General features: G+C 63.7%; 2 protein-coding genes across 2 annotated transcripts; both read left to right on the top strand.

Annotated features, from left to right (window-relative positions):
- Positions 1-654: 654 nt before the first annotated feature.
- Positions 655-12,757, top strand: LOC119142048 (myosin-7; the record flags this gene model as incomplete). The annotated part of the gene is made up of 30 exons (XM_037374755.1): positions 655-888; positions 985-1,103; positions 1,190-1,339; positions 1,678-1,848; positions 1,959-2,268; positions 2,375-2,448; positions 2,554-2,641; positions 2,736-2,853; positions 2,951-3,074; positions 3,280-3,416; positions 3,501-3,627; positions 3,711-3,839; positions 3,955-4,197; positions 5,088-5,264; positions 5,366-5,511; positions 5,594-5,684; positions 6,361-6,750; positions 6,838-6,964; positions 7,067-7,185; positions 7,951-8,147; positions 8,416-8,599; positions 8,815-8,980; positions 9,055-9,179; positions 9,263-9,571; positions 9,676-9,879; positions 10,075-10,200; positions 10,272-10,547; positions 10,940-11,035; positions 12,432-12,566; positions 12,661-12,757. Coding segments are annotated over 30 exons (4,910 nt in total), but the record flags the coding sequence as incomplete, so codon positions are not given.
- Positions 12,758-14,401: 1,644 nt separating this feature from the next.
- LOC119142049 (acrosin-like) lies at positions 14,402-17,028 on the top strand. The gene is made up of 5 exons (XM_037374756.1): positions 14,402-14,667; positions 14,971-15,171; positions 15,488-15,753; positions 16,039-16,184; positions 16,651-17,028. Exons 1-5 carry the CDS (start codon positions 14,591-14,593, stop codon positions 16,996-16,998), a joined length of 1,038 nt encoding a protein of 345 aa, XP_037230653.1. The 5' UTR covers positions 14,402-14,590; the 3' UTR covers positions 16,999-17,028.
- Positions 17,029-23,897: the final 6,869 nt, after the last annotated feature.

Genomic DNA, 23,897 nt, shown 5'->3' on the forward strand with positions numbered 1-23,897 from the left:
GATGATGAACCCTGGATGGATGGAGCCCCGCGATGGATGGATGGATGAACCCCTGGATGGATGAACCCCTGGATGGATGAACCCCTGGATGGATGGAGCCCCACGATGGATGGATGGATGGTTCCCTGGATGGATGGTTCCCTGGATGGATGAACCCCTGGATGGATGGAGCCCCACGATGGATGGATGGATGAACCCCTGGATGGATGAACCCCTGGATGGATGGTTCCCTGGATGGATGAACCCCTGGATGGATGAACCCCTGGATGGATGAACCCCTGGATGGATGAACCCCTGGATGGATGGTTCCCTGGATGGATGAACCCCTGGATGGATGAACCCCTGGATGGATGAACCCCTGGATGGATGGTTCCCTGGATGGATGGTTCCCTGGATGGATGAACCCCTGGATGGATGGTTCCCTGGATGGATGAACCCCTGGATGGATGAACCCCTGGATGGATGAACCCCTGGATGGATGAACCCCTGGATGGATGGAGCCCCACGATGGATGGATGGATGAACCCCTGGATGGATGAACCCCTGCATGGACTCCTCGGGTGGCTGAACCCACCACAGCGCAGCCCCGAGGTGGCCAGAGGGAGCTGCGGCCCAGTGGAGGTTTCCACGGTTGGGTCCTTCCGCTGGCCGGAGGAGCGGGGGAGGGGTGGCCCACCTCTGGGCGTGGCCTCAGCTGGGCGGTGGGCGTGGCCGGGCCCTCTGCAGCCGGCCCTGCCCCCGCCCCGCAGAGCGCTTTCGACGTCCTGGGATTCACCACCGAGGAGAAGGCCGGCGTCTACAAGCTGACGGGGGCCATCATGCACTTCGGCAACATGAAGTTCAAGCAGAAGCAACGGGAGGAGCAGGCGGAGCCGGACGGCACTGAAGGTGGGGGTGGGGGTGGGGGGACACCCCCAACGGGTCCTGGGGTCACCAGGCTGTGGGGGGGTGAGGCGGGACCTGACCACACGTCGTCTCCTCCAGATGCCGACAAGTCGGCCTACCTGATGGGGCTGAACTCGGCCGATCTCCTCAAGGGCTTGTGCCACCCCCGGGTCAAGGTGGGCAACGAGTACGTCACCAAGGGGCAGAATGTCCAGCAGGTGAGGAGGTCGCCCCCCAAAACCCCTCCTCCCACTGGGAGGACACCCCGAGCCACCCTCTCACCGGCGGGGCGTCCCTCTCCCAGGTGTACTACTCCATCGGGGCCTTGGCCAAGGCCGTCTACGAGAAGATGTTCAACTGGATGGTCACCAGGATCAACAACTCGCTGGACACCAAGCAGCCACGGCAGTACTTCATCGGCGTGCTGGACATCGCCGGCTTCGAGATCTTCGACGTGAGGGCCCGCTTGACCCCGTCGGGTTGACCCTGTTGGGGGTGGGGTCGACCCCCTTGATCTCACCGGGGGCCCAGTTGACCCCGTGGAGTGGCCAGTTGACCCCGTTGGGTGTGGAGTTGACCCCGCTGACCCCGCCAGACGTCACGTGGACCCCCTCGGGTCTCGGGTTGTCCCCGTTGACCCCCCCCGGGTGTCGCGTTGGCCCTGCCGGGGCTTGAGTTGACCCCGTCGGCGCCGTCGGGCGCCGTGTGGGCCTTAGCGGACGCTCGGTTGACCCTGCTGGTGCCGTTGGGCGTCGCACTGACCCCGTCGGCCGCCCCCTCCCCCCCCCCCAGTTCAACAGCTTCGAGCAGCTCTGCATCAACTTCACCAACGAGAAGCTGCAGCAGTTCTTCAACCACCACATGTTCGTGCTGGAGCAGGAGGAGTACAAGAAGGAGGGGATCGAGTGGGAGTTCATCGACTTCGGCATGGACCTCCAGGCCTGCATCGACCTCATCGAGAAGGTGCCACCACCCCCACCCCAGGGGGCTCCCGGGGGGGCTGCCGGAGATGGTAGGTCCTCCCGGCCGGAGCCGGCGCGGCGCTTGGCTCAAGGAGGCCTTCTCCTCGGCAGCCCATGGGGATCATGTCCATCCTGGAGGAGGAGTGCATGTTCCCCAAGGCCTCGGACATGACCTTCAAGGCCAAACTCTACGACAACCACCTGGGCAAGTCGGCCAACTTCGGGAAGCCGCGCAACGTCAAGGGCAAGCCGGAGGCGCACTTCTCGCTCATCCACTACGCCGGCACGGTGGACTACAACATTGTGGGGTGGCTGGAGAAGAACAAAGACCCCCTCAACGAGACGGTGGTGGGGCTTTACCAGAAGTCGGCCCTCAAGCTCTTGGCCAGCCTCTTCTCCAACTACGCCGGGGCCGACGCCGGTGAGGGGGGGTGGAGGCGGTGGGGGGAGGGGTGGCTGGCTGGAGAAGACGGTCGCCCACGGGAGTCGCCTCCTGGCCCGCCTCGCCCCCAACCTCTTCTCCCCAGGCGGCGATGGAGGGAAGGGGAAAGGAGCCAAGAAGAAAGGTTCCTCCTTCCAGACCGTCTCGGCGCTGCACCGGGTGAGGGACCGACCGAAGCGCCGCGGGGCAGAGGGAGGGTGGTCGCACCGCGCCCCTCCTCCGCGGGCCCCTCCCCTTGCTCAGCCGCTCCTCCCTCCTCGCCAGGAGAACCTCAACAAGCTGATGGCCAACCTCAAGACCACCCACCCCCACTTCGTCCGCTGCCTCATCCCCAACGAGCGGAAGGAGCCGGGTGAGGAAAGGGGCGGGGGGGGGGAGGGGCAGGGGGACGCGTGTGGCCGGTGGCTGACCCCTCCCCCGCTTCTAACCCCGCCCACCACCACCAGGCGTGATGGACAACCCCCTGGTGATGCACCAGCTGCGCTGCAACGGGGTGCTGGAGGGCATCCGCATCTGCCGCAAGGGCTTCCCCAACCGCATCCTCTACGGGGACTTCCGCCAGCGGTGAGTGCGGGGGAGGGGAGGGGGGGAGGGGGGGAGGGGGGGAGGACAACCCCCCCCCCCCCCCCGGGGCTCACCTGGGGGTCTCTCGGGCCACCAGGTACCGCATCCTGAACCCGGCGGCCATCCCCGAGGGGCAGTTCATCGACAGCCGCAAGGGCGCCGAGAAGCTCCTGGGGTCCCTGGACATCGACCACACCCAGTACAAGTTCGGCCACACCAAGGTGAGGCCCCGGGGACGGTCCCACCGCCCACCTGGTCGCCACGGTCCCACCACCCCCGTGGCCCCCTGCCCACCTCCCGCCCCTTCCATCCTGCCACCCACCCACCAGGTTCCACCACCCCGTGGTGGCGGGTACCCGCGGGGGGAGGGGAGCGTCCACCAGCTCTTCCACCGCCCCACCACCACCCTCCTCCTTCCTCCACCAGGTCTTCTTCAAGGCTGGCATGCTGGGGCTGCTGGAGGAGATGCGGGACGAGCGCCTGGCCCGGATCATCACCCGCCTACAAGCCCAAGTCCGTGGTTTCCTCTCCCGGCAGGAGTTCAAGAAGATTCTGGAGCGCCGGTAGGTGGTGGGGTGGAGGCAGCCGTGGGCCCACGTTGCGGGGAGGCCCCTGGGGACCCACCTCTTCCCTCGTCCTCATCGTAGGGACGCGCTCTTGGTGATCCAGTGGAACGTCAGGGCCTTCATGGGGGTGAAGAACTGGCCCTGGATGAAGCTCTACTTCAAGATCAAGCCCTTGCTGAAGAGCGCCGAGACGGAGAAGGAGATGCAGGTGGGGCAGGGATGGAGAGGATGGGATGAAGGGGGTGTGGGGGGGAGGGGGGAGGAGGTGAGACTGAGGTGGACCTCCCACAGACCATGAAGGAGGAGTTTGGGCGGCTGAAGGAGGCCCTGGACAAGACGGAGGCGCGGCGGAAGGAGCTGGAGGAGAAGATGGTCTCCATGCTGCAGGAGAAGAATGACCTTCAGCTCCAAGTGCAGGCCGTGAGTGAGGTTGCCCCCCCAAAACCTCAAGCCAAGGGGGTGGCCGCCACCCCCACCGTGCCCCACCCCCTCCCTCCCCCTTCCTCCAGCCTCCCACCCACATTCCCCCTCTCAGGAGCAGGACAACCTCGCCGACGCCGAGGAGCGCTGCGACCAGCTGATCAAGACCAAGATCCAGCTGGAGGCCAAGGTGAAGGAGCTGACGGAGCGGCTGGAGGAAGAGGAGGAGATGAACGCCGAGCTGACGGCCAAGAAGAGGAAGCTGGAGGATGAGTGCTCGGAGCTGAAGAAGGACATCGACGACCTGGAGTTGTCTTTGGCCAAGGTGGAGAAGGAGAAACATGCCACCGAGAACAAGGTGAGGGCGAGGAGGGGCCTTGACCTCAGGCTGAGGGGGCTTGAGGACACCCAAGGCTGGTCGGCTTGGGCTGAGGTTGGGTTGGGTTGAGGAGCCCCAAGACCAGATGGGTTGGGTTGGGGTAGGTTGGGTTCAGTAGATCCAAAGCCGGATGGGTTGGGTTGAGGAGGCCCAAGGGTGGGGGGGTTGGTCTGAGGAAGCCCAAGGAGGCTTGGGTTGGGTTGGCTTGGGTTGGGTTGGGTTGGCTTGGCTTGAAGAGACCCAAGGGTGGTTGGGTTGGGTTGGCTTGGGTTGGGTTGGGTTGGGTTGGCTTGGGTTGCAGAGACCCAAGGGTGGTTGGGTTGGGTTGGGTTGGGTTGAAGAGACCCAAGGGGGGTTGGGTTGGGTTGGGTTGAAGAGACCCAAGGGGGGTTGGGTTGGTTTGGGTTGAAGAGACCCCAGGGTGGTTGGGTTGGGTTGGGCTCAGGAGACCCACGGGGGGTTGGGTTGGGTTGGGTTGAAGAGACCCCAGGGTGGTTGGGTTGGGTTGGGTTGGGTTGAAGAGACCCCAGGGTGGTTGGGTTGGGTTGGGCTCAGGAGACCCAAGGCAGGCTGGGGTGGGCTGAGGAGACCCCAGGGTGGTTGGGTGGGGTGGGGTTGGGTTCAGGAGCCCCAGGCAGGTTGGGCTGGGCTGAGGAGACCTAAGGGCGGCTGGGTTGAGGAGCCCCAAGGCTGGGGCGGTCGGGCTACCTGAAGAAGACCCAAAGCCCTTGGAGTTCTCCTGCACTGAAACAGCCTCACGGGCCCAGGACAGCAGCAATATCCCCTCCCCCCCCCCCCCCCCCCCCCCCCCCCCGCTCTTCCCTTACCACTGGCACCGAGCTGGAGGCCAGACATTTCTCCTCCTGCAGGTCAAGAACCTGACAGAGGAGATGGCCGGGCTGGATGAGACCATTGGCAAGCTGACAAAGGAGAAGAAAGCCCTGCAAGAAGCCCACCAGCAAACGCTGGATGACCTGCAGGTGGAGGAAGACAAGGTCAACACCTTGACGAAAGCCAAAGTCAAGCTGGAACAGCAAGTGGACGACGTGAGTTCTGTCCCTCCCATCGCTGGTCCCTCGGGGGATGAACGTCCTGGTGGGGGTGGGTGGTTCTGGGAGCTAATGGGGGGTCTCTGCCTCGGTGGCAGCTCGAAGGCTCCCTGGAGCAGGAGAAGAAGTTTCGCATGGACCTGGAACGGGCCAAGAGGAAGCTGGAAGGTGACCTGAAGCTGAGCCAGGAGAACATCATGGATCTGGAGAACGACAAGCAGCAGCTGGAGGAGAAGCTGAAGAAGTGAGGCTGGGCCTCCCTTCCTGCTGTGGCCCGGGCGGGGGGTGCAGGCAGGGACCTCAGCGCTCTCCGCCTTCCTCGGCAGGAAAGAGTTCGAGGTCCACCAACAGAACAGCAAGATCGAGGACGAGCAGGCACTGGCCCTGCAACTCCAGAAGAAGCTGAAGGAGCTGCAGGTGAGGGATCCAGCCTGTGCCTAGGTGGGGTGGGTCAAAGACCCTCCAGCTGGGCAAGCTGGGTTGAAGATCCTCCAGCCAGCTGACGTGAGCTGGCTTGAGACACAGACCCTCCAGCTGGTTGGGTTGGGTTGAGTGGAAGAGTTTCCAGCTGGTTGAACGTGGTTGAGTGCGGAGTATCCAGCTGGTTGAGTTGAGTGGACGAGTCTCCACCTGATGGAACTGGGTTGAGTGGAAGATGCTCCACCTGGTTGGGTTGGGTTGAGTGGAAGAAGCTCCACCGGGTTGGGCTGGGTTGAGTGGAAGAAGCTCCACCGGGTTGGGTTGGGTTGAGTGGAAGAAGCTCCACCGGGTTGGGTTGGGTTGAGTGGAAGCATCTCCACCTGGTTGGGTTGGGTTGAGTGGAAGAAGCTCCACCGGATTGGGTTGGGTTGAGTGGAAGAAGCTCCACCGGGTTGGGCTGGGTTGAGTGGAAGAAGCTCCACCGGGTTGGGTTGGGTTGAGTGGAAGCATCTCCACCGGGTTGAGTGGAAGCATCTCCACCTGGTTGGGTTGGGTTGAGTGGAAGAATCTCCACCTGGTTGAGTGGAAGAAGCTCCAGCTGGTTGGGTTGGGTTGAGTGGGCGCGTTGGGTGGAGTCACAGCTGTCGTCACGCTCTCTGTCCCTGGCGCTCAGGCCCGGCTGGAGGAGCTGGAGGAGGAGCTGGAGGCGGAGCGGACGGGCAGGGCCAAGGTGGAGAAGCTGCGCTCAGAGCTGTCGCGGGAGCTGGAGGAGATCAGCGAGCGCCTGGAGGAGGCGGGCGGCGCCACCTCGGTGCAGCTGGAGCACAACAAGAAGCGGGAGGTGGAGTTCCAGAAGCTGCGGCGGGACCTGGAGGAGGCCACCCTGCAGCACGAGGCCACGGCCGCCGCGCTGCGCAAGAAGCACGCCGACAGCGTGGCCGAGCTCAGCGAGCAGATCGACAACCTGCAGCGCGTCAAGCAGAAGCTGGAGAAGGAGAAGAGTGAGCTCAAGCTGGAGCTGGACGACCTGGGCTCCAACATGGAGCAGCTGATCAAGGCCAAGGTAGGTGACGGGTCTCCAGCCGACGAGGGACGACCCCTCCATCGCTCTCTGGGTTCCTTCTCACCTTGCCACCCCTCCTGTCTCCAGGCCACCCTGGAGAAGATGTGCCGCTCCGTGGAAGACCAGATGAACGAGCACCGGACCAAGGCCGAAGAGGCTCAACGCATGGTCAACGACCTCACCACCCAGCGGGCCAAGCTCCAGACAGAGAATGGTGAGGGCCTCGCTCTTCCCCAAACCACTCGCCCGTCCCCCGCCCGCTGGGATGGCTGTGGGGTGTCTCCAGCGGGCGGTCGTCCCCCTTTCCACCCCCCAGGGGAGCTCTCCAGGCAGCTGGAGGAGAAGGAAGCCTTCATCAACCAGCTGACGCGTGGGAAGGTGACCTACGGCCAGCAGCTGGAGGACCTCAAGAGGCAGCTGGAGGAAGAGGCCAAGGTAGGGCCGCGCTGGGGAGGTCGAGGGGGTGGAAGGTTGGGGGCAAAAGGCACCTCCAAGGTCAAAGGTGAGGTTGGGTTAGGACTGAGGGGCACAACGTGAGGCTGCCTTGGCAGCAGGGCGAGACGGGTTGAGGGTCCTAAGGAAACTGCCTGGGGCTGGGGGCTCTCAGGGGGGTTGGGTTGGCTTGGCTTAGTCTACAGGAGGTTTAAAGAAGGTTGGGTTGGTCTGGATGAGGTCTGAGGAGGGTTGGGTTGATCCGGAGGAGGTCGGGTTGGTCTACAGAAGGTTTAAAGAAGATTGGGTTGGTCTGGATGAGGTCTGAGGAGGGTTGGGTTGGTCTACAGAAGGTTTAAAGAAGATTGGGTTGGTCTGGATGAGGTCTGAGGAGGGTTGGGTTGATCCGGGGGAGGTCGGGTTGGTCTACAGAAGGTTTAAAGAAGATTGGGTTGGTCTGGATGAGGTCTGAGGAGGGTTGGGTTGGTCTACGGAAGGTTTAAAGAAGATTGGGTTGGTCTGGATGAGGTCTGAGGAGGGTTGGGTTGATCCGGGGGAGGTCGGGTTGGTCTACAGAAGGTTTAAAGAAGATTGGGTTGGTCTGGATGAGGTCTGAGGAGGGTTGGGTTGATCCGGGGGAGGTCGGGTTGGTCTACAGAAGGTCTGCTTGAGTTGGGGTGATGGAACCCAGCTCCTGCCGGGCCGGAGAACCCCAAGCCGGCTCAGGTGGCCACCAGCCCAACGGTGCCACATTCTCCCCCCTCCCAGGCCAAGAATGCGCTGGCCCACGCCCTCCAGTCGGCCCGGCACGACTGCGACCTGCTGCGGGAGCAGTACGAGGAGGAGACGGAGGCCAAGGCCGAGCTCCAGCGCTCACTCTCCAAGGCCAATTCCGAGGTGGCGCAGTGGAGGACCAAGTACGAGACGGACGCCATCCAGCGCACCGAGGAGCTGGAGGAGGCCAAGTGAGTCCACCCCCCGCCCCGAGGTGGGACCACCGGGAGGCCCTCCAGGCTCTCAGGCTGCCCTGGAGGCCACTTCGAGTCGAAGGAGGCACGTGGTGGGGGGTGGGGGTTGGGCCTCCTCTGGGAGCACCAGGGTGGACCACTGGGGAGCCCCCTCCCCCACGGAGGTGGCTGCCCCGGGGTGGGGGTGAGCGGAGAGCCCCGGAACGCCGAAGGAGCTGCAGAAGCCAGAGGAGGCAGCGGGTGTCTGGCTGGTCCCGCGGGGCAGGAAGAAGCTGGCGCAGCGGCTGCAGGAGGCCGAGGAGGCGGTGGAGGCGGTCAACGCCAAGTGCTCCTCCCTGGAGAAGACCAAGCACCGGCTGCAGAATGAGATCGAGGACCTGACGGGCGACCTGGAGCGCTCCAACGCAGCTGCGGCCGCCTTGGACAAGAAGCAGAGGAACTTTGACAAGGTGGGGGGGGGGGGGGCGGGGTGGGGGGAGGGGAGCTGTGGGGCCCACCGGCCTGTCCCAGCCAGGACGAGCAGAAGAACCCAGAAGGACACGGGGCGGCGGCCCAGGGCCGCGTTTGAGCGCAGCTTCACCGGGAGGTGGTTACGGGGAGGAGGAGGAGGAGGAGGAGGAGGAGGGGGAGGGGCAGCAGCTGTGACCCGGCGCTGTCCCTGTAGCTCTTGTCCGAGTGGAAGCAGAAGCTGGAGGAGTCGCAGACGGAGCTGGAGGCGTCGCAGAAGGAGGCCAGGTCCCTCAGCACCGAGCTCTTCAAGCTGAAGAACGCCTACGAGGAGGCGCTGGAGCAGCTGGAGACCTTCAAGAGGGAGACCAAGAACCTCCAGGGTGAGTCCCCCGGCGCGTCCCCCCCCGGCCGGCCGGCGGCTCTGCAGCGGCCTGACGGGATCCCACCGGCGCAGAGGAGATCTCGGAGCTGACGGAGCAGCTGGGCGCCAGCCACAAGAGCCGCCAGGAGCTGGAGAAGGTCCGCAAGCAGCTGGAGGCCGAGAAGCTGGAGCTGCAGGCGGCGCTGGAGGAGGCGGAGGTGAGGTGCCCCCCCCCCACCCCCCCCGCCACCTGCTGCCGCTCCTGCCGCGCCGCCCTCAGCGCCCCCCTCGCCCCCGCCAGGCCTCGCTGGAGCACGAGGAGGGGAAGATCCTGCGGGCCCAGCTGGAGCTCGGCCAGGTGAAGGCGGAGCACGAGCGCAAGCTGGCCGAGAAGGACGAGGAGGCGGAGCAGGCCAAGCGGCACCACCTGCGGGCGCTGGACTCGCTGCAGGCCGCGCTGGACGCCGAGACCCGCAGCCGCAACGAGGCGCTGAGGCTGAAGAAGAAGATGGAGGGCGACCTCAACGAGATGGAGATCCAGCTGGGCCACGCCAACCGCCTGGCCGCCGAGGCCCAGAAGCAAGTCAAGGCCTTGCAGGGCTACCTCAAGGTGCCGCGGGGGGCGGGGAGGGGGCGGGCGCCCCACCTCCACCCCGCGCCCTCCGTCCCCCTAACGGGCCAGGCGCCCCCCCCCCTCCCCCCCCCCCCCCCCAGGACACCCAGCTGCAGCTGGACGACGCGGTACGGGCCAGCGAGGAGCTGAAGGAGAACGTGGCCCTGGTGGAGCGGAGGAGCAGCCTCCTGCAGGCGGAGCTGGAGGAGCTGCGGGCGCTGGGGGAGCAGAGCGAGCGGGGCCGCAAGCTGGCCGAGCAGGAGCTGGTGGAGGCCAGCGAGAGGGTCCAGCTCCTCCACTCACAGGTGAGGCGGGGGTGACACCCTCGCCCCACCCCGCGTCCCACGGGGGGCCACCACGGGGTCCTCCACCACCCCACCGCTCCCCCCTGCCGAGCCCCGGAGGCACCCGGGGGGCCAGATCCTCCTCCGGGAGCTGCCAACCCGCCCGCCCCACCCCCACCGCGGGTCCCCCCTCACCCCCGCGGGCCTCTCCGGCAGAACACCAGCCTCATCAACCAGAAGAAGAAGCTGGAGGGTGACACCCTGCAGCTGCAGGCGGAGGTGGAAGAGGCCGTCCAGGAGTGCCGCAACGCCGAGGAGAAGGCCAAGAAGGCCATCACCGACGTGAGTCGGGGCGGGGCGGAGGACCCCAGCCCCCCGGCCCCCGGCGTCACCGGCCACCCTCCCCCGGGCAGGCGGCCATGATGGCGGAGGAGCTGAAGAAGGAGCAGGACACCAGCGCCCACCTGGAGCGGATGAAGAAGAACCTGGAGCAGAGCGTCAAGGACCTGCAGCTGCGGCTGGCCGAGGCCGAGCAGGTGGCCCTCCAGGGGGGCAAGAAGCAGCTGCAGAAGCTGGAGGCCCGCGTCAGGGAGCTGGAGAACGAGCTGGAGGCCGAGCAGAAGCGCCACGCCGAGAGCGTCAAAGGCCTCCGCAAGGCCGAGCGGCGCGGCAAGGAGCTCAGCTACCAGGTGGGGCGCGCGGGGTGGCCCCCGGCCACGAGGACCCACGGCCGACACGGGAGGGTGACCCAGAAGGTGGTTGCCCCGGTGGCCGGAGGGACACGGGTGACCCAGGCCACCCCGCTGCCTCCAACGCCACAGAGTGACCTGGAACGTGCTTGACGTGGTGGCCACGCCGGCCCCCACGGACTCTTGGAATGTTCCAGAACGTCACGGGGGCCCTGGGTGGGGCCAAGAAGCCACCTTCCCCCCGGGGGGAACCTCCCGCTCCACAAGCCGGGCGACCCCCAGACCCATGAGGGGTTCCAGCCCCCAAGAACATCGTTAATTGTCTCCTAATTGCTCTGGGGGCGGCCCGGGGGTGGGGGCTGGTCCTGACCCCCCCCGTGTCACCCCCCCAGGCCGAGGAGGACCGCAAGAACCTGCTGCGGCTGCAGGAGCTGGTGGACAAGCTCCAGCTGAAGGTCAAGGCCTACAAGCGGCAGGCGGAGGAGGCCGTGAGTGCTGGGGGCCGCCCCTCCCCCCCCCAGGGCGGGGTGGGGGTGGCCCAGGGGACCTCGGCGGGGGGGGGGCAGAAGGGAGGAGGGTGGGGGAGGGGTAGTGTGGGGCAGATGCGGGTGGGGGTTGAGGGCTGAAGGTGGGATGAAGGTGGGTTGGATGGGGGTGGGATGAAGATGGGATGAAGGTTGGGTTGATGAGGGCCAGATGAAGGCTGGTGGGATGAAGGCTGGTGGGATGAAGGTCAGATGCAGGCTGGTGGGATGAAGGTCAGATGAAGGCTGGTGGGATGAAGGTCAGATGAAGGCTGGTGGGATGAAGGCTGGTGGGATGAAGGTTGGGTTGATGATGGTCAGATGAAGGCTGGTGGGATGAAGGTCAAATGAAGGCTGGTGGGATGAAGGTTGGGTTGATGAGGGTCAGATGAAGGCTGGTGGGATGAGGGTCAGATGCAGGCTGGTGGGATGAAGGTTGGTGGGATGAGGGTCAGATGCAGGCTGGTGGGATGAAGGTTGGTGGGATGAGGGTCAGATGCAGGCTGGTGGGATGAAGGTTGGTGGGATGAGGGTCAGATGCAGGCTGGTGGGATGAAGGTTGGTGGGATGAGGGTCAGATGAAGGCTGGTGGGATGAAGGTTGGGTTGATGAAGGTCAGATGAAGGCTGGTGGGATGAAGGTTGGTGGGATGAAGGTCAGATGAAGGCTGGTGGGATGAAGGTTGGTGGGATGAAGGTCAGATGAAGGCTGGTGGGATGAAGGTTGGTGGGATGAGGGTCAGATGAAGGCTGGTGGGATGAAGGTTGGGTTGATGAAGGTCAGATGAAGGCTGGTGGGATGAAGGTTGGTGGGATGAAGGTCAGATGAAGGTTGGTGGGATGAAGGTCAGATGAAGGCTGGTGGGATGAAGGCTGGTGGGATGAAGGTTGGGTTGATGATGGTCAGATGAAGGCTGGTGGGATGAAGGTTGAGTTGATGAAGGTGGGATGAAGGTTGGGTTGATGAAGGTCAGATGAAGGCTGGTGGGATGAAGGTTGGTGGGATGAAGGTCAGATGAAGGCTGGTGGGATGAAGGTCAGATGAAGGCTGGTGGGATGAAGGTTGGTGGGATGAAGGTCAGATGAAGGCTGGTGGGATGAAGGTTGGTGGGATGAAGGTCAGATGAAGGCTGGTGGGATGAAGGTCAGATGAAGATTTTTGGGATGAAGGTGGGATGGAGGTTGGATGGATCAGGGTTGGATGGAGGTTGGTGGGATGAAGCCGGGAAGAAGGTGGCGTCAAGGTTCGCGGGACGAAGGCTGGATGGAGGTGGGCTGGAGGCCGGTGGGGGTGGGGTGGGCTGGTGGCCCCAGACCGCCCGGCGGGGAGCGGGCAGCCCCCGTGACCCCCCGCCCCGCAGGAGGACCAGGCCAACACCCACCTGGCCAAGTGCCGCAAGGCGCAGCACGAGCTGGACGCGGCGGAGGAGCGCGCCGACAGCGCCGAGGCCCAGCTCAACAAGCTGCGGGCCAAGAGTCGCGACGGCGGCGCCAAGGTGGGGGCGGCCCCTCCCCCCCCTCCCCCACGGCCCCGCCCCTCCCCCACAGCCCCCCCCCCCGCTGACCCGCCCGCGCTTTCTCCACCCGCAGGGACTCAACGAGGAGTGAAGCTCCGGACCCGCCGCCGCCCCACCCCCCCCCAGCCCCCCACCTTCCCCTCCCCCGCCTACAATAAAAGCATCGAGCATCAAATAAAAGCGTCGAGCGGCAGCGGTTCGGGGGGGGGGGGAGGGGCCACCCACGACGGCCGCCGGGCGCGTGACCCGCCACGCAGCGTGACCCGCGGCGCGTCTGGGCCTGGCGCTGCCGCTCCTGCCCCACAGCCGCCCCCGGGGGCAGAGGGGCGGGGCGGGCGGGGCAGGGCGGGGCCCCGGGGGGCGGGGCAGAGCCCTCGTGTCCCGCCCGTCCCGCGTGTCCCCCGTGCCCTGCGTGTCCCACCCCCTCCTCTCCCCTCCCCCCCCCCCGCCCCGTCACCCCAGCCCTGGGGGACCCAGGCATCCGGGCGGCCACTAGGGGGCGACTGTGGGTCCAGGGGAGTTACTGGGGGCAACTGGTGGTCCGGGGGGGGGGGGGGGAACTGGGAGGCAAATGGGACTCCAGGATAATTACTGGGGGGCGACTGGGGGGCCAGGGGAGTTACTGGGGCAACTGGTGGTCCAGGGGGGTTACTGGGAGGGGGAGGTTGGGGGTCCAGGGGAGTGACTGGGGGGCAACTGGTGCTCTGGGGGGGGAAGTGGGAGGCAAATGGGAGGGCAACTGGGGGTCCAGGATAGTTACTGGGAGGAACCGGGGGGCAACTGGGGGTCCAAGAGAGCTTTAGGGGGGAACTGGTGGGCAACTGGGGTCCTGGGGAGTTACTGGGGGGGAACTGGTGGGCAACTGGGGATCCAGGACAGTTACTGGGTGCAACTGGGAGGGCTTGGGTGTCCAGGGAAGTTACTGGGAGGAACTGGGGGACAACTGAGGGCCCAGGGGAGTCACTGGGGAAAGTGGGCAGCAACTGGGGGGGGGCTGGGGAGTTACTGGGGCGCAACTGGGGATCTGGGGGAGTTACTGGGGGGGGGGTTGGTCAGTTATTTGGAGGGAACTGAGGGGCAACTGGGGGTCCATGGTAGTTACTGGGGAGAACTGGGAAGCAACTGGGAGGGCTTAGGGTTCCAGGGGAGTTACTGGGAGCAACTGGGGTAGCAGGGAAATTACTGAGGGGCAAATGGAGGGTACTGGTGTACCGGGGGGGGGGGGGGGGAACTGGGGGGGACTGGGGAGTTATTGGGGGCAACTGGGGGTCTATGGGAGTTACATGGGGAGGCAACTGGGAGGGCTTGGGGGTCCGGGGGCGTTACTGGGCGGGCTTGGACAGTTGTTTGGAGGGAACCTGGGAGCAACTGGGGGACCAGGAGAGTTACTGGGGAGAACTGGGAGGCAACTGGGAGGGCTTGGGGATCCGGGGGTGTTACCGGAAGAAACTGGGGGCCAACTGGAGGTCCCAAATAGTATACTGGGGGGAACTGGGGGGGCAGCTGGGGGTCCAGGGGAGTTACTGGGAGGAACTGGGGGGGAACTGGGGTTCCAAGGGAGTTACTGGGGGGAACCGGGAGGGCTGGGCGGGTCCCTTGATGGAGGGTCCCGTGGGGAAATGTGGGGGTCCTGGGGGGGGGAGGGGCAGCCCCAGCACCTCTCCCGCCGGCAGTAATTAGCCGGGTAATTAATTAGGGGGGTTCATTAGGGGGGCTGGCAAAGGGGACCCCCCCCCCAACAGCGGCACTGGGGGGTCGGGGGGGGCAGGGGGGGCAGTAGAAACTGGGGGGGGGGACGGGGGGACGCGACCCCAGCTTCTGCCTCCAGTCCTGCTTGGGACCCCCCCTGTTGGCCCCACCCCTCCCCCCCCCAGAGCCGCCACGCCCAGCACCCGGGACCAGGCGCGCTGTGACATCGGCCCTGTCTCCAAGGGAACCCCGGGCAACGGGAGTGCTGCAGCACGGCAGCCACGCTGGTGGCCGCAAGCCCTCGTCCTGGCAGGATGGACCTTCTCCTCCTCCTCCTCGTTGTCCTGCTGGCCGCGTGCTGCCCTGCGCACGGCGCGTGGGACGGCTGCGGGTAAGTGGCCCGAGGCTCTGGCAGGGAGCTGGGGCGACCCTTGTGGGCTTGGCGGGGAGGGGGCCTGCGTGTCCCCCGTGGCCACCCCCCAGGCTCCTGAAGGCCGTGTGGGAGGCTCGGGGCCCTGGCGGCACGGCTCGCCTGCGGGCTGAAGCAGAAAGCGGGGCGCGGGGAGCGGGTTTTGGCCCCGCGGGTTTCCTCGGCCCGTCTGGCCGTGCCGTGGGGGGGGGGGGGAAGGCGGCTGGCCTTCAGCCGCAGCGGCGCAAGCCCTCCAGCAGCACAGTAAGGAGTTTCTGGTTACAGAGGGAGCTGCGGGCTTCGCCCCATGGGTTTTCGCTACAGCAAGTCGCGCGTCGTGGGCGGCACAGATGCCCTGCCGGGGGCCTGGCCCTGGGTCGTCAGCATCGAGGCTCCCTTGGAAGGAGGCACGGCGCACATCTGCGGGGGCTCCCTCATCAGCCCGCAGTGGGTGCTCACATCGGCCCAGTGCTTCATCGAGGCCAGGTAAGGAGGGCCAGGGCTCGGGGCTAGCCCCGCAGCTCTGGCGGGTGCCCTGAGCGCAGCGGCACCTGCTGCTGCCGTCCCCTTGCCCTGCACAGAGCCCCGCCGCGGCGCTGCTCAGGAGAAGGCTGGGCTCGTGCCGCCGCTTCCCAGCAGCCTCCCGCGCGGCGCGGCTTGAGCCCGAGGCACGCGAGGGCAGTGGCAGCCTCCCGAACAATGCTCTCCTCTCTCCCTCGCCGAGCAGAGGGCAGGGCGAGTGCCGGGCTGCTGCAGCACGTGGCTGCGCTCCCCCTGAGCCCTCTCTCCATCTGCCGTGCAGGTACATCACCGCCTTGCGCGTGGTGGCCGGGGCCACCCACCTGACTCAGCTGGGCCCTGAGGCCCAGGTGCGCAGCATCAAGCGGATGCTGGTTCACCAGCACTACAGTAGCGTCACGCAGAGGAACGACATCGCCTTGCTGGAGCTGGACCGGCCTGTCCAGTGCAACAGCTACGTACAGCTTGCCTGCGTGCCCGACGCCTCGCTGAGAGTCTCGGAGCTGACAGCCTGCTACATCAGTGGCTGGGGTGCCAGGACTGCGAGAGGTGGGTTCCCAAAATGCAGTCACCTTGCCAGTGCAAGCTTGGCCGGCTTGGGGGGGCAGGTTGCGCTTCCCGGCGGCAGAGGCGAAAGCCGGAGCGGGGCTGCGGGGGCGTAAGCCTCTCAGAGAGACGGGCCTAACCACTGACCCAGAGCAAGGCAGAAAGGAAGGAGCGGTCCGATGCCTGCCCGCGTGCAAAGCCGAGCCCCGGGGGAGCGCTTCAGCCAGACGGGGGAGGAGAACTGGCAATGAGCTGCTGGGTGTTCGTTCCTTTCTGTGCTCTCCGCAGCTGGAGGATCGGCATACGTGCTGCAGGAGGCCCAGGTCCGCCTCATCGATACCAGGGTCTGTAACAGCAGCGGCTGGTACAGGGGGGCCATCCACAGCCACAACATCTGTGCCGGCTACCCGCAGGGCGGCATCGACACCTGCCAGGTAGGAGCGTGCTACAAGCCAAGCCCCGGCAGCGCAGGCAGCCCCGCCACAACCGCCCAAACGTGCGCCGTCACGGGCTTTTCCCGGCCTCTCACCCTCCCGCTGCTGCGCCCCCACTGCTGAGGGCCTTACCCCCCCTTCCCCACGGGCAGGCCTTTGCCCAGGGCCGGCCCGCCTCGTCCCAGAGGCCTGGCCCTACGTCCACAAAGCCCGCCCAGTGCCCTTGGCAGCCCAGAGCTTCGCCATCGCAAGCCTGCAACGTCCTCCTGCAGCACCTGCAGGACAGCAGTGCCGCGGTGGGAGCGAGCCCTGCCTTACAGGCCCACCGCCCCCTGCCAGGCAAGCTTCTACAGAGCTTGGCTGGCCACGGAGCGCAGCTCTGGAAGTGCCACGAGAGGGAAGGAGCCAGCCACCGGGCTGACGGTGGCCACCCAACAACCCCTTCGTCCTCTCTCCCGCGCTGCAGGGGGACAGCGGTGGGCCTCTCGTGTGCCAAGACAAGAGCGCCGACTACTTCTGGCTTGTTGGCGTGACCAGCTGGGGGATGGGCTGCGCGAGAGCAAGGAAGCCCGGAGTCTACACCTCCACCCAGCACTTCTACGACTGGATCCTGGCGCAGACGGGCCTGCGCCCAGCAGTAACCACTACCGCCAGGCCACAGCCAGCCTTCACCTCCACCCCCGCTCAGAGGCCGAGGCCAACACCAACAGCAGCGGGAAGGCTTACACCTTGCCCATCTCCGGCCCAGAAGCTGCGGGATTTACTTACTCGGCTGCCGGAGTTTGTGCGGTTCCTAAGGGGAGAAAAGGTTTGAGCAGCAGGACGAAGAGGATCCAGGGCTGGCTGCAGCCCTGCAGTTTCCCGCTGGGGCAACGCAGGCAACGCAGGCAACGCAGGCAACGCCTGCTGATGCAAAGGCGGCCTCGGTGCCAAAGGCCTGCTCTGTCCTGCCCGCGCTCCTCTCAACGGAAGAGCTCAGCTGGCTGAGTCCCTGCAATAAAGCGTTTCGGTTCCGTGGCTAGCCATGCGCCAGTCCTCTTCGGTCTCGTGTGCAGGGCCAGGACTTCCACGCCCGGCACCTGCCCAAGGGAGCAGGCTGCAGGCAGACAAGTCGGGCGCAAAGGGTCACAGCAAGGGGCTGAAGCTCTGCCTGCTCAGCAAGAAGGATGAGGGTGTGGTGGACCTAGGGGAGGCATGGTGGGTCTCGGGGCCTTGGGGGCGGCAGCTGGAAGCACAGAATGCCTTGGGCCCGCTCCTGGTGGGATCCCCGTGTGCGTCTGTATGAGGCGCAGGCGAACCTGAACGTGGACCCTCAGGGCCCAGGAAGCACAGATCTAGAAAGACCCCCGAGGCTTGCACCGGGGACTGGTGAGGCAGCCTTGGCTCTGAGCCCCAGACACGGCACGGACTTAATTTCCAGACTGTTATCTGAGGCATCTACGAACGCGCTGTGCTTATGAATCCAGGGAGTGAGGCTGTGTTTCTGTTTCAGTAGAACACGCCATCTTGATCCTCTGGAAATGCAGGAAAGGCCCGGACTGCATTCACGTGGATGTAGGCAGTGGTCACATCCGCAGGGATGCTTGTCAAGGTGTTGCTTCGTCTGTGTCGATCTGTTTTGCCCTTCACATTCCTTGTGGCACTCTCTCTCTGTGTGTGTGTATGTGCGTGTCTGGCTCTTTGGCATGCAGCCGCACGCACGTGGGAAGATCTGCGTAGGAGCAGCCCCCCAGGTGCCCACCTCAGTCACGATCGACCAGACCTGAAAGGAGAAGTCCCAGAGTGCTCAGAAGCCTGCTGGCTCTGGCTGCTCCGTAGCAGAGTGGGCGAGGAAACCCAAAGCAGCTCTGCGGCAGAGCTCGCCGGGTGGGCAGGGAGGCGGCACTGGCTGTGTCATCTAAACTCCCAAATCGGGGGGCTCTGAGTGAGCGCTAAAGTCTCGTTCAGTGTTGAACTGTCTGTGAGGGACCTGCGTGCGCAGAGGCGAGGGCAACCTGACCCCCTGTGAAGTTGTCAAAACTGATGACTGAAGGGACTTCTAACTAAGGGGTTCAGCCTGGGGAAGGACGGGAGAGAAAGAGCGGGCGGTGAAAAGAGCGGCTCTCGTCACTTGTGACATCACAGTGGCACCACGAAGCCCCGCCGGCTGCGGGCGTACTCCCTGGATACCGGCCGGCCCCAGCCCGCGGCGGGAGGGTGGCCATCCCGCAGCACCACCGCCGTGTGCCAGCGGGGCTGCCGGGCACTGCCCCCATGCAGGAGACAGACCAGGAGCCCCCGGGCCAGCTGCCAGCGCTGACGCTGCGGCGGCACAGGGGCAGAGGTGCTGCTGGCGTCGGGGGTGGCTGCAGCCGCTCGGCGCTGGTGGGGTGGGGACGTGCTGGCACATGGAGGTGGGCAGGGCCGGTTGCCGTGCTCTGGCCCGCATGCACTCGCATGCTGCCGCCCAGTCGCCTGCCCGTGTCCGCGTGTGTTCTTTGCCCGTGTTCTTTTTCCTCTCAAACCACACGCTGATCTTTCCCCAGAGGGATTCCAGTCCTTAGATTTCCTCCCCTTCTTTGTCCTCTTCCACGCTCTCGTCCTCTCGGGAGACTCCTCCCCGGGATGAGCTTTGGCGCTGGGCTCTGCCGTCACCTTCACGGGCGTAACAGGCCGAACCTGGGGAGATGAGTGTGCCTGATCCGCTGTCGAATGGGAGCAGGAGAATGAGCAGGAAAAGCAGATCTTCAGAACACCTTCCGCCCAGCCCTCGCTTCTGCTGGGCTTAACTTTACTCCCGATTTCCCTGTCTCCTGCCCGCAGCGGGACGGGGAACGGCAGCTGCGGTCAGTTGATCACACGTCGTTTCTTCTTCTTTCTCCTCCTTTTCCTCCTCCTCCCCAAACCTTGCCGTGCAAACCCGTCGTGTTTTGATTCCCTGTAGCTCTCCATCCGTTTCTTCCGTCCTGCTCGCCCTGTCGTTCTGTTGCTCCCTTCTCTTTCACTCTCTCCGCTTCTGCCCTGCTCCTTTCCCCCTTTTCTTCACCCTCTGTCTCCCCTCCTGCAGAGGAACAACCTTCTTTTTCTTGTTGAGAGCTAGGGGTTGCTTTTTCTGAGAATTCTGCCCGTCCGTTCGACGGTCATTGATCTGCTGCATGCTCTTCCCTCGAGGAGAAGGACCACGTCTCAGTCTTTCTTTATGCACCGTTGCTCTCTCTGCTGTAGAAAAAACCGTCTCGCCATAAGGCTCTAGAATTACTCTGAGACGCAGGGAACTCCAGTTCCCCTCAGCTGCGGCCTTGGCGCTTTTCCAAGCAGTGGGATGAAATTCCTGTTGCAAGCTCTAAAGCAGCTTAACGAGAAGGGGGCACAGTCTGAGCTAAAGAATGGTCAGGGAAGGGATTTTAGCCCGCGCCCAAGCGGGCAAAAGGAGACGCCGTTAGTCCTGCTGCCTGCGGGTGTGTGGGAAAATCACCCTGAGGCGGGGGGACTTCGGGAAAATCGCGTCCTAACGGAAGCGTAGCGTTGAGGAAAGCTTTTGTAGGGTGAAGTACAGCGGTGGCCTTCAGGATGGTTGGCATGCACAAGAGTCCGTATCACCGCGGTGCCCTAAGCAACACCTCCTGGCAGCTCGGCGCACGCGGACAGCGGTGGCCGAGGATGGCGCTAGCTGGGGATACGTACCAATTTGTAGTAGAAGCCAGAAACCCGTAACCGATCCTGCGTATGAAGACGGATGTGCAACGTACTACGAAGCGCGAGAAGTGGACAGATGAAGGGAGAAGTGAGGGAAGACTCCATCGGAACTGCTGGGATCCGTCGATGGGCTGAACCTCTCTTCTCCCCCCTAGGGACACCTGTCAGGTAAGAACTTTGTTTTATGCACGCTAAATAACTAACTCACGCTAGCCGTTATTAGCGGTTATAATTCAGCTGTATGTGGTTTAGTTGTATATAATGCAAAGCGTGGTTTGCAGACAGGCCCTACCCTGGCAATCACCAACCCTGACTTGTCAGAATTTCCCGTTAATAAAGGGTGTTATTCCGTGAACTGTTGGTGTGCGCCCTTTGTGGGCGCTGGCGCGAGACACGCGACGCGACGTGTGAAACACGCAATGTGCGAGACACGCGACGTGCGAGACAAGCGACGCGAGACACGCGACGTGCGAGACGCGACGTGAGACACGCGACGTGAGACGCGACGCGCGAGACGCGACGTGCGAGACGCGACGCGCGAGACGCGACGCGACGTGAGACACGCGACGTGCGAGACACGCGATGCGAGACACGCGATGCGAGACACGCGATGTGCGAGACACGTGATGTGCGAGACGTGACGCGCGAGACACGCGACGCAACGTGAGACACGCGACGTGTGAAACACGCGACGTGAGACACGCGATGTGCGAGACACGCGATGTGCGAGACACGTGACGCGAGACACGCGACATGCGAGACACGCGACGTGCGAGACACGCGACGTCAGACACGCGACGTGCGAGACGCGACGTGAGACACGCAACGCGCGAGACACGCGATGCGACGTGAGACACGCAACGTGCGAAACCCGCGACGTGCGAGACACGCGACGTGCGAGACACGCGATGTGCGAGACACGCGATGTGCAAGATGTGACGTGCGAGACACGCGACGCAACGTGAGACACGCGACGCGCGAGACACGCGACGCGAGACACGCGACGCGCGAGACACGCGATGCGAGACACGCGACGCGCGAGACGCGACGTGAGACACGTGACGCGCGAGACACGCGACGCGACGTGAGACACGCGACGTGCGAAACACGCGACGTGCGAGACACGCGACGTGCGAGACACGCGATGCGAGACACGCGATGCGAGACACGCGACGTGCGAGACACGCGACGTGCGAGACACGCGATGTGCGAGACGTGACGCGCGAGACACGCGACGCAACGTGAGACACGCGACGTGTGAAACACGTGACGCGAGACACGCGACGTGCGAGACACGCGACGCGAGACACGCGACGTGCGAGACACGCGACGCGCGAGACACGCGACGCGACGTGAGACACGCGACGTGTGAAACAGGCGATGCGCGGCACAGCGAACGCTCAGCACAGGGCCCGTGGAGCGCTGCTGCCATCTAGCGACCAAAAGCGGGTACCGCAACTACTCGGTTGGTGGCGTGCAGCTGCTGCCACCTTGCTTCCACAATTGGGTACTGCAGCCGTCAGGTAGGTGGGGGCGCTGCCGCTCCCTTGAGACCAAAGCGTGCTCTTGCTGCCACCTGGCGGCTAACAGTCGGTACTGCAGCCCTGGCGCCGCGCATGCACGTGGCGCCTCCCTACTCGACGTCGGTGGCCGTTGTTAACGGCATTGCGATTCCCGCGCTGCCTGCAGGGTGGGACCGCTGCGCCCGCTGCACAAGAGACACAAACGAGGTCAAATGCCGTAAAGAAAATAAGTTTAATGGTGCTTGCATAGAGGCAAAATGGAGAGAAAGAGAGGAAAAATAAAGAAAGGCGCAACAGCTACCACCGCACGGAGCTGGGGGTCCTGTCAGCCCAGATCGACTTCACGTCAGGTGGGGCATTCCACCCGGTGCTGGCTGTCACGGTTCTTTTATAGATGTTCCAGAGCTGTTCACCCCAAAGTCTCTGCTCCTTCCAAGAACTGTTTCGCGTGGCCTCACCCCTCACTCGGCAGTGCTGCAAACACCCATACCGTCTTCTCAGAGAATTTTTCATCCTCTGCGGTCTGGGCGTACTTGCTGGGGCGAGGGTACAGAACAGGCGAGGCGTGGTTTTCGTGGTCGAACAGATGCAGCGATGTCTGGGTAAACATCCGTGGTTTGCCGAAGCAAGATGTAGACAAGTTCTTCGCGGGGTCTCTGTGTTGTTTTGCCGTCAGCCAGCAATGCTGAGACAGATAGCACAGTCCCAATAACGTCCTTCACACCGCCCCGTGGCTCAACATTGCTGCTCCGCGGGTGGCGTAGATAGAGATAAAGGTTCTGCCAACTATACAAACGAGGTTAGCAATCTTTATCTAAGCATTAAAGCCATTTACCATTATCAATCTAACAATAGCAGTGATTAGAAACGACTAATAATAACTACAAATCCCTAACAAACGTTAGCTAACAACTCAAAACTCAAACATGTCATAAGCTAATTTCAAAACATTATCATAACAGGATTACGTAACAAAACAAAATAAAACATTTCTTAGCACATATAAGGTTTGTTTGTGGGGGTTAAGAATCAAGAGCCAAGGGATGGGCATTTAAAAGGGTAAATTTTCGTGCCCCTTTAAGGCTGGGTCCAAATCGTGGCTGCGCATGTGTTTTCATTGTGCAGTTTTGGTCAGGGCGTTAGCCTGAATCTTGGCCAGGAGGGTCACGGACCAACTTGTTTGTCTCGCCACAAACAATCCTTATCATTTTGGAAAGGATGGGAGCCGGAGACGACACGCTCTGTACGGTTTTGCTGTTCAGCCTTGGTCTCATCGTGACTACAGTAACCATCAGCATGTGCTTCTGTGAGTGTTTTTGGTCACGCCGGTACAGAAGAGTGGGATCTCTTCCTCGCAATCCGCCCCGAGTAGTGGAACCCGTGGGATACCAAAGCAGAGCGCGAGAGACTGTTATACAAACAAAAGAAAACTGTTGATCTCCAGCAAAGTTACCATGTGACTGGTTATTAGTTTCTGTTCATCTTCGTCACCTTGGGAAGAAAAATACCAAGGACCAGGCACGGACTATCGTGGAGGGAACAGATGGAGTTACCACCCCGACATTATTCAGGACTGTGCTGGACTCACGAGTGAAGAAGCCTGTTTTCCGCCTCACATGAGACTTTGCTGGACTGTTATTCTGTTATTCAATTTCTAGTTCATGTTTGTTAAGAAATTGTTATTTGTTGTTCACTGGTTGTCAAGCGGTTCATTGAATTTACTAAATCTGAGTTACAACAAATCAGCAAGTTTAGTTCATGCCAATATGCTGCTAGGTAGGGCCTGGGGGCCGGAAGATCGCGCGCTGTACGGACAGATAGGGCCCCCCTCCAGGTAGCCACCAGCTTGTAGCTTATGATGTCGGCAGACGGAAGTGACACCGTAAACCCAGGCTATACAGTGTCGCGCCGCTCCGCAATAAATGCCATTTGCCATCCACCACGTTGGTGTCTGCGAGCTGATGGACCGCGCGGCCAGGGGTCGGCCGCCGTGCCGTTCCTGAACCAGGTCACCGTGTGCCTGTGAAGGCAACAGCTGGGCTTGGCTGTGATGGGCTATGATGGGCTGTGGTGGGCTGTGGTGGGCTGGGACGGGCTGGGAAGAGCTGTGGTGGGCTGTGCTGGGCTGTGGTGGGCCAGGACGGGCTAGTGGTGAGCTGGGACGGGCTGTGGTGGGCTGTGGTGGGCTGTGGTGGGCTGGGACGGGCTGTGGTGGGCTGTGATGGGCTGTGGTGGGGTGGGACGAGCTGTGGTGGGCTGTGGTGGGCTGGGACGGGATGTGGTGGGCTAGGGACGGGCTGTGATGAGCTGGGACGGGCTGTGGTGATCTCTGGTGGGCTGTGGTCGGCTGGGACGGGCTGTGGTGGGCTGTGGTGGGCCGGGACGGGCTCTGGTGGGCTGTGGTGGGCTGTGGTGGGCTGGGACAAGCTGTGGTGGGCTGTGCTGGGCTTTGCTGGGCTGTGGTGGGCTGGGACGGGCTGTGATGGGCTGTGGTGGGCTCTGGTGGGCTGTGGTG

This window comes from Falco rusticolus, unplaced genomic scaffold (assembly GCF_015220075.1).
Source record: "Falco rusticolus isolate bFalRus1 unplaced genomic scaffold, bFalRus1.pri scaffold_184_arrow_ctg1, whole genome shotgun sequence".
Taxonomy (NCBI): domain Eukaryota; kingdom Metazoa; phylum Chordata; class Aves; order Falconiformes; family Falconidae; genus Falco; species Falco rusticolus.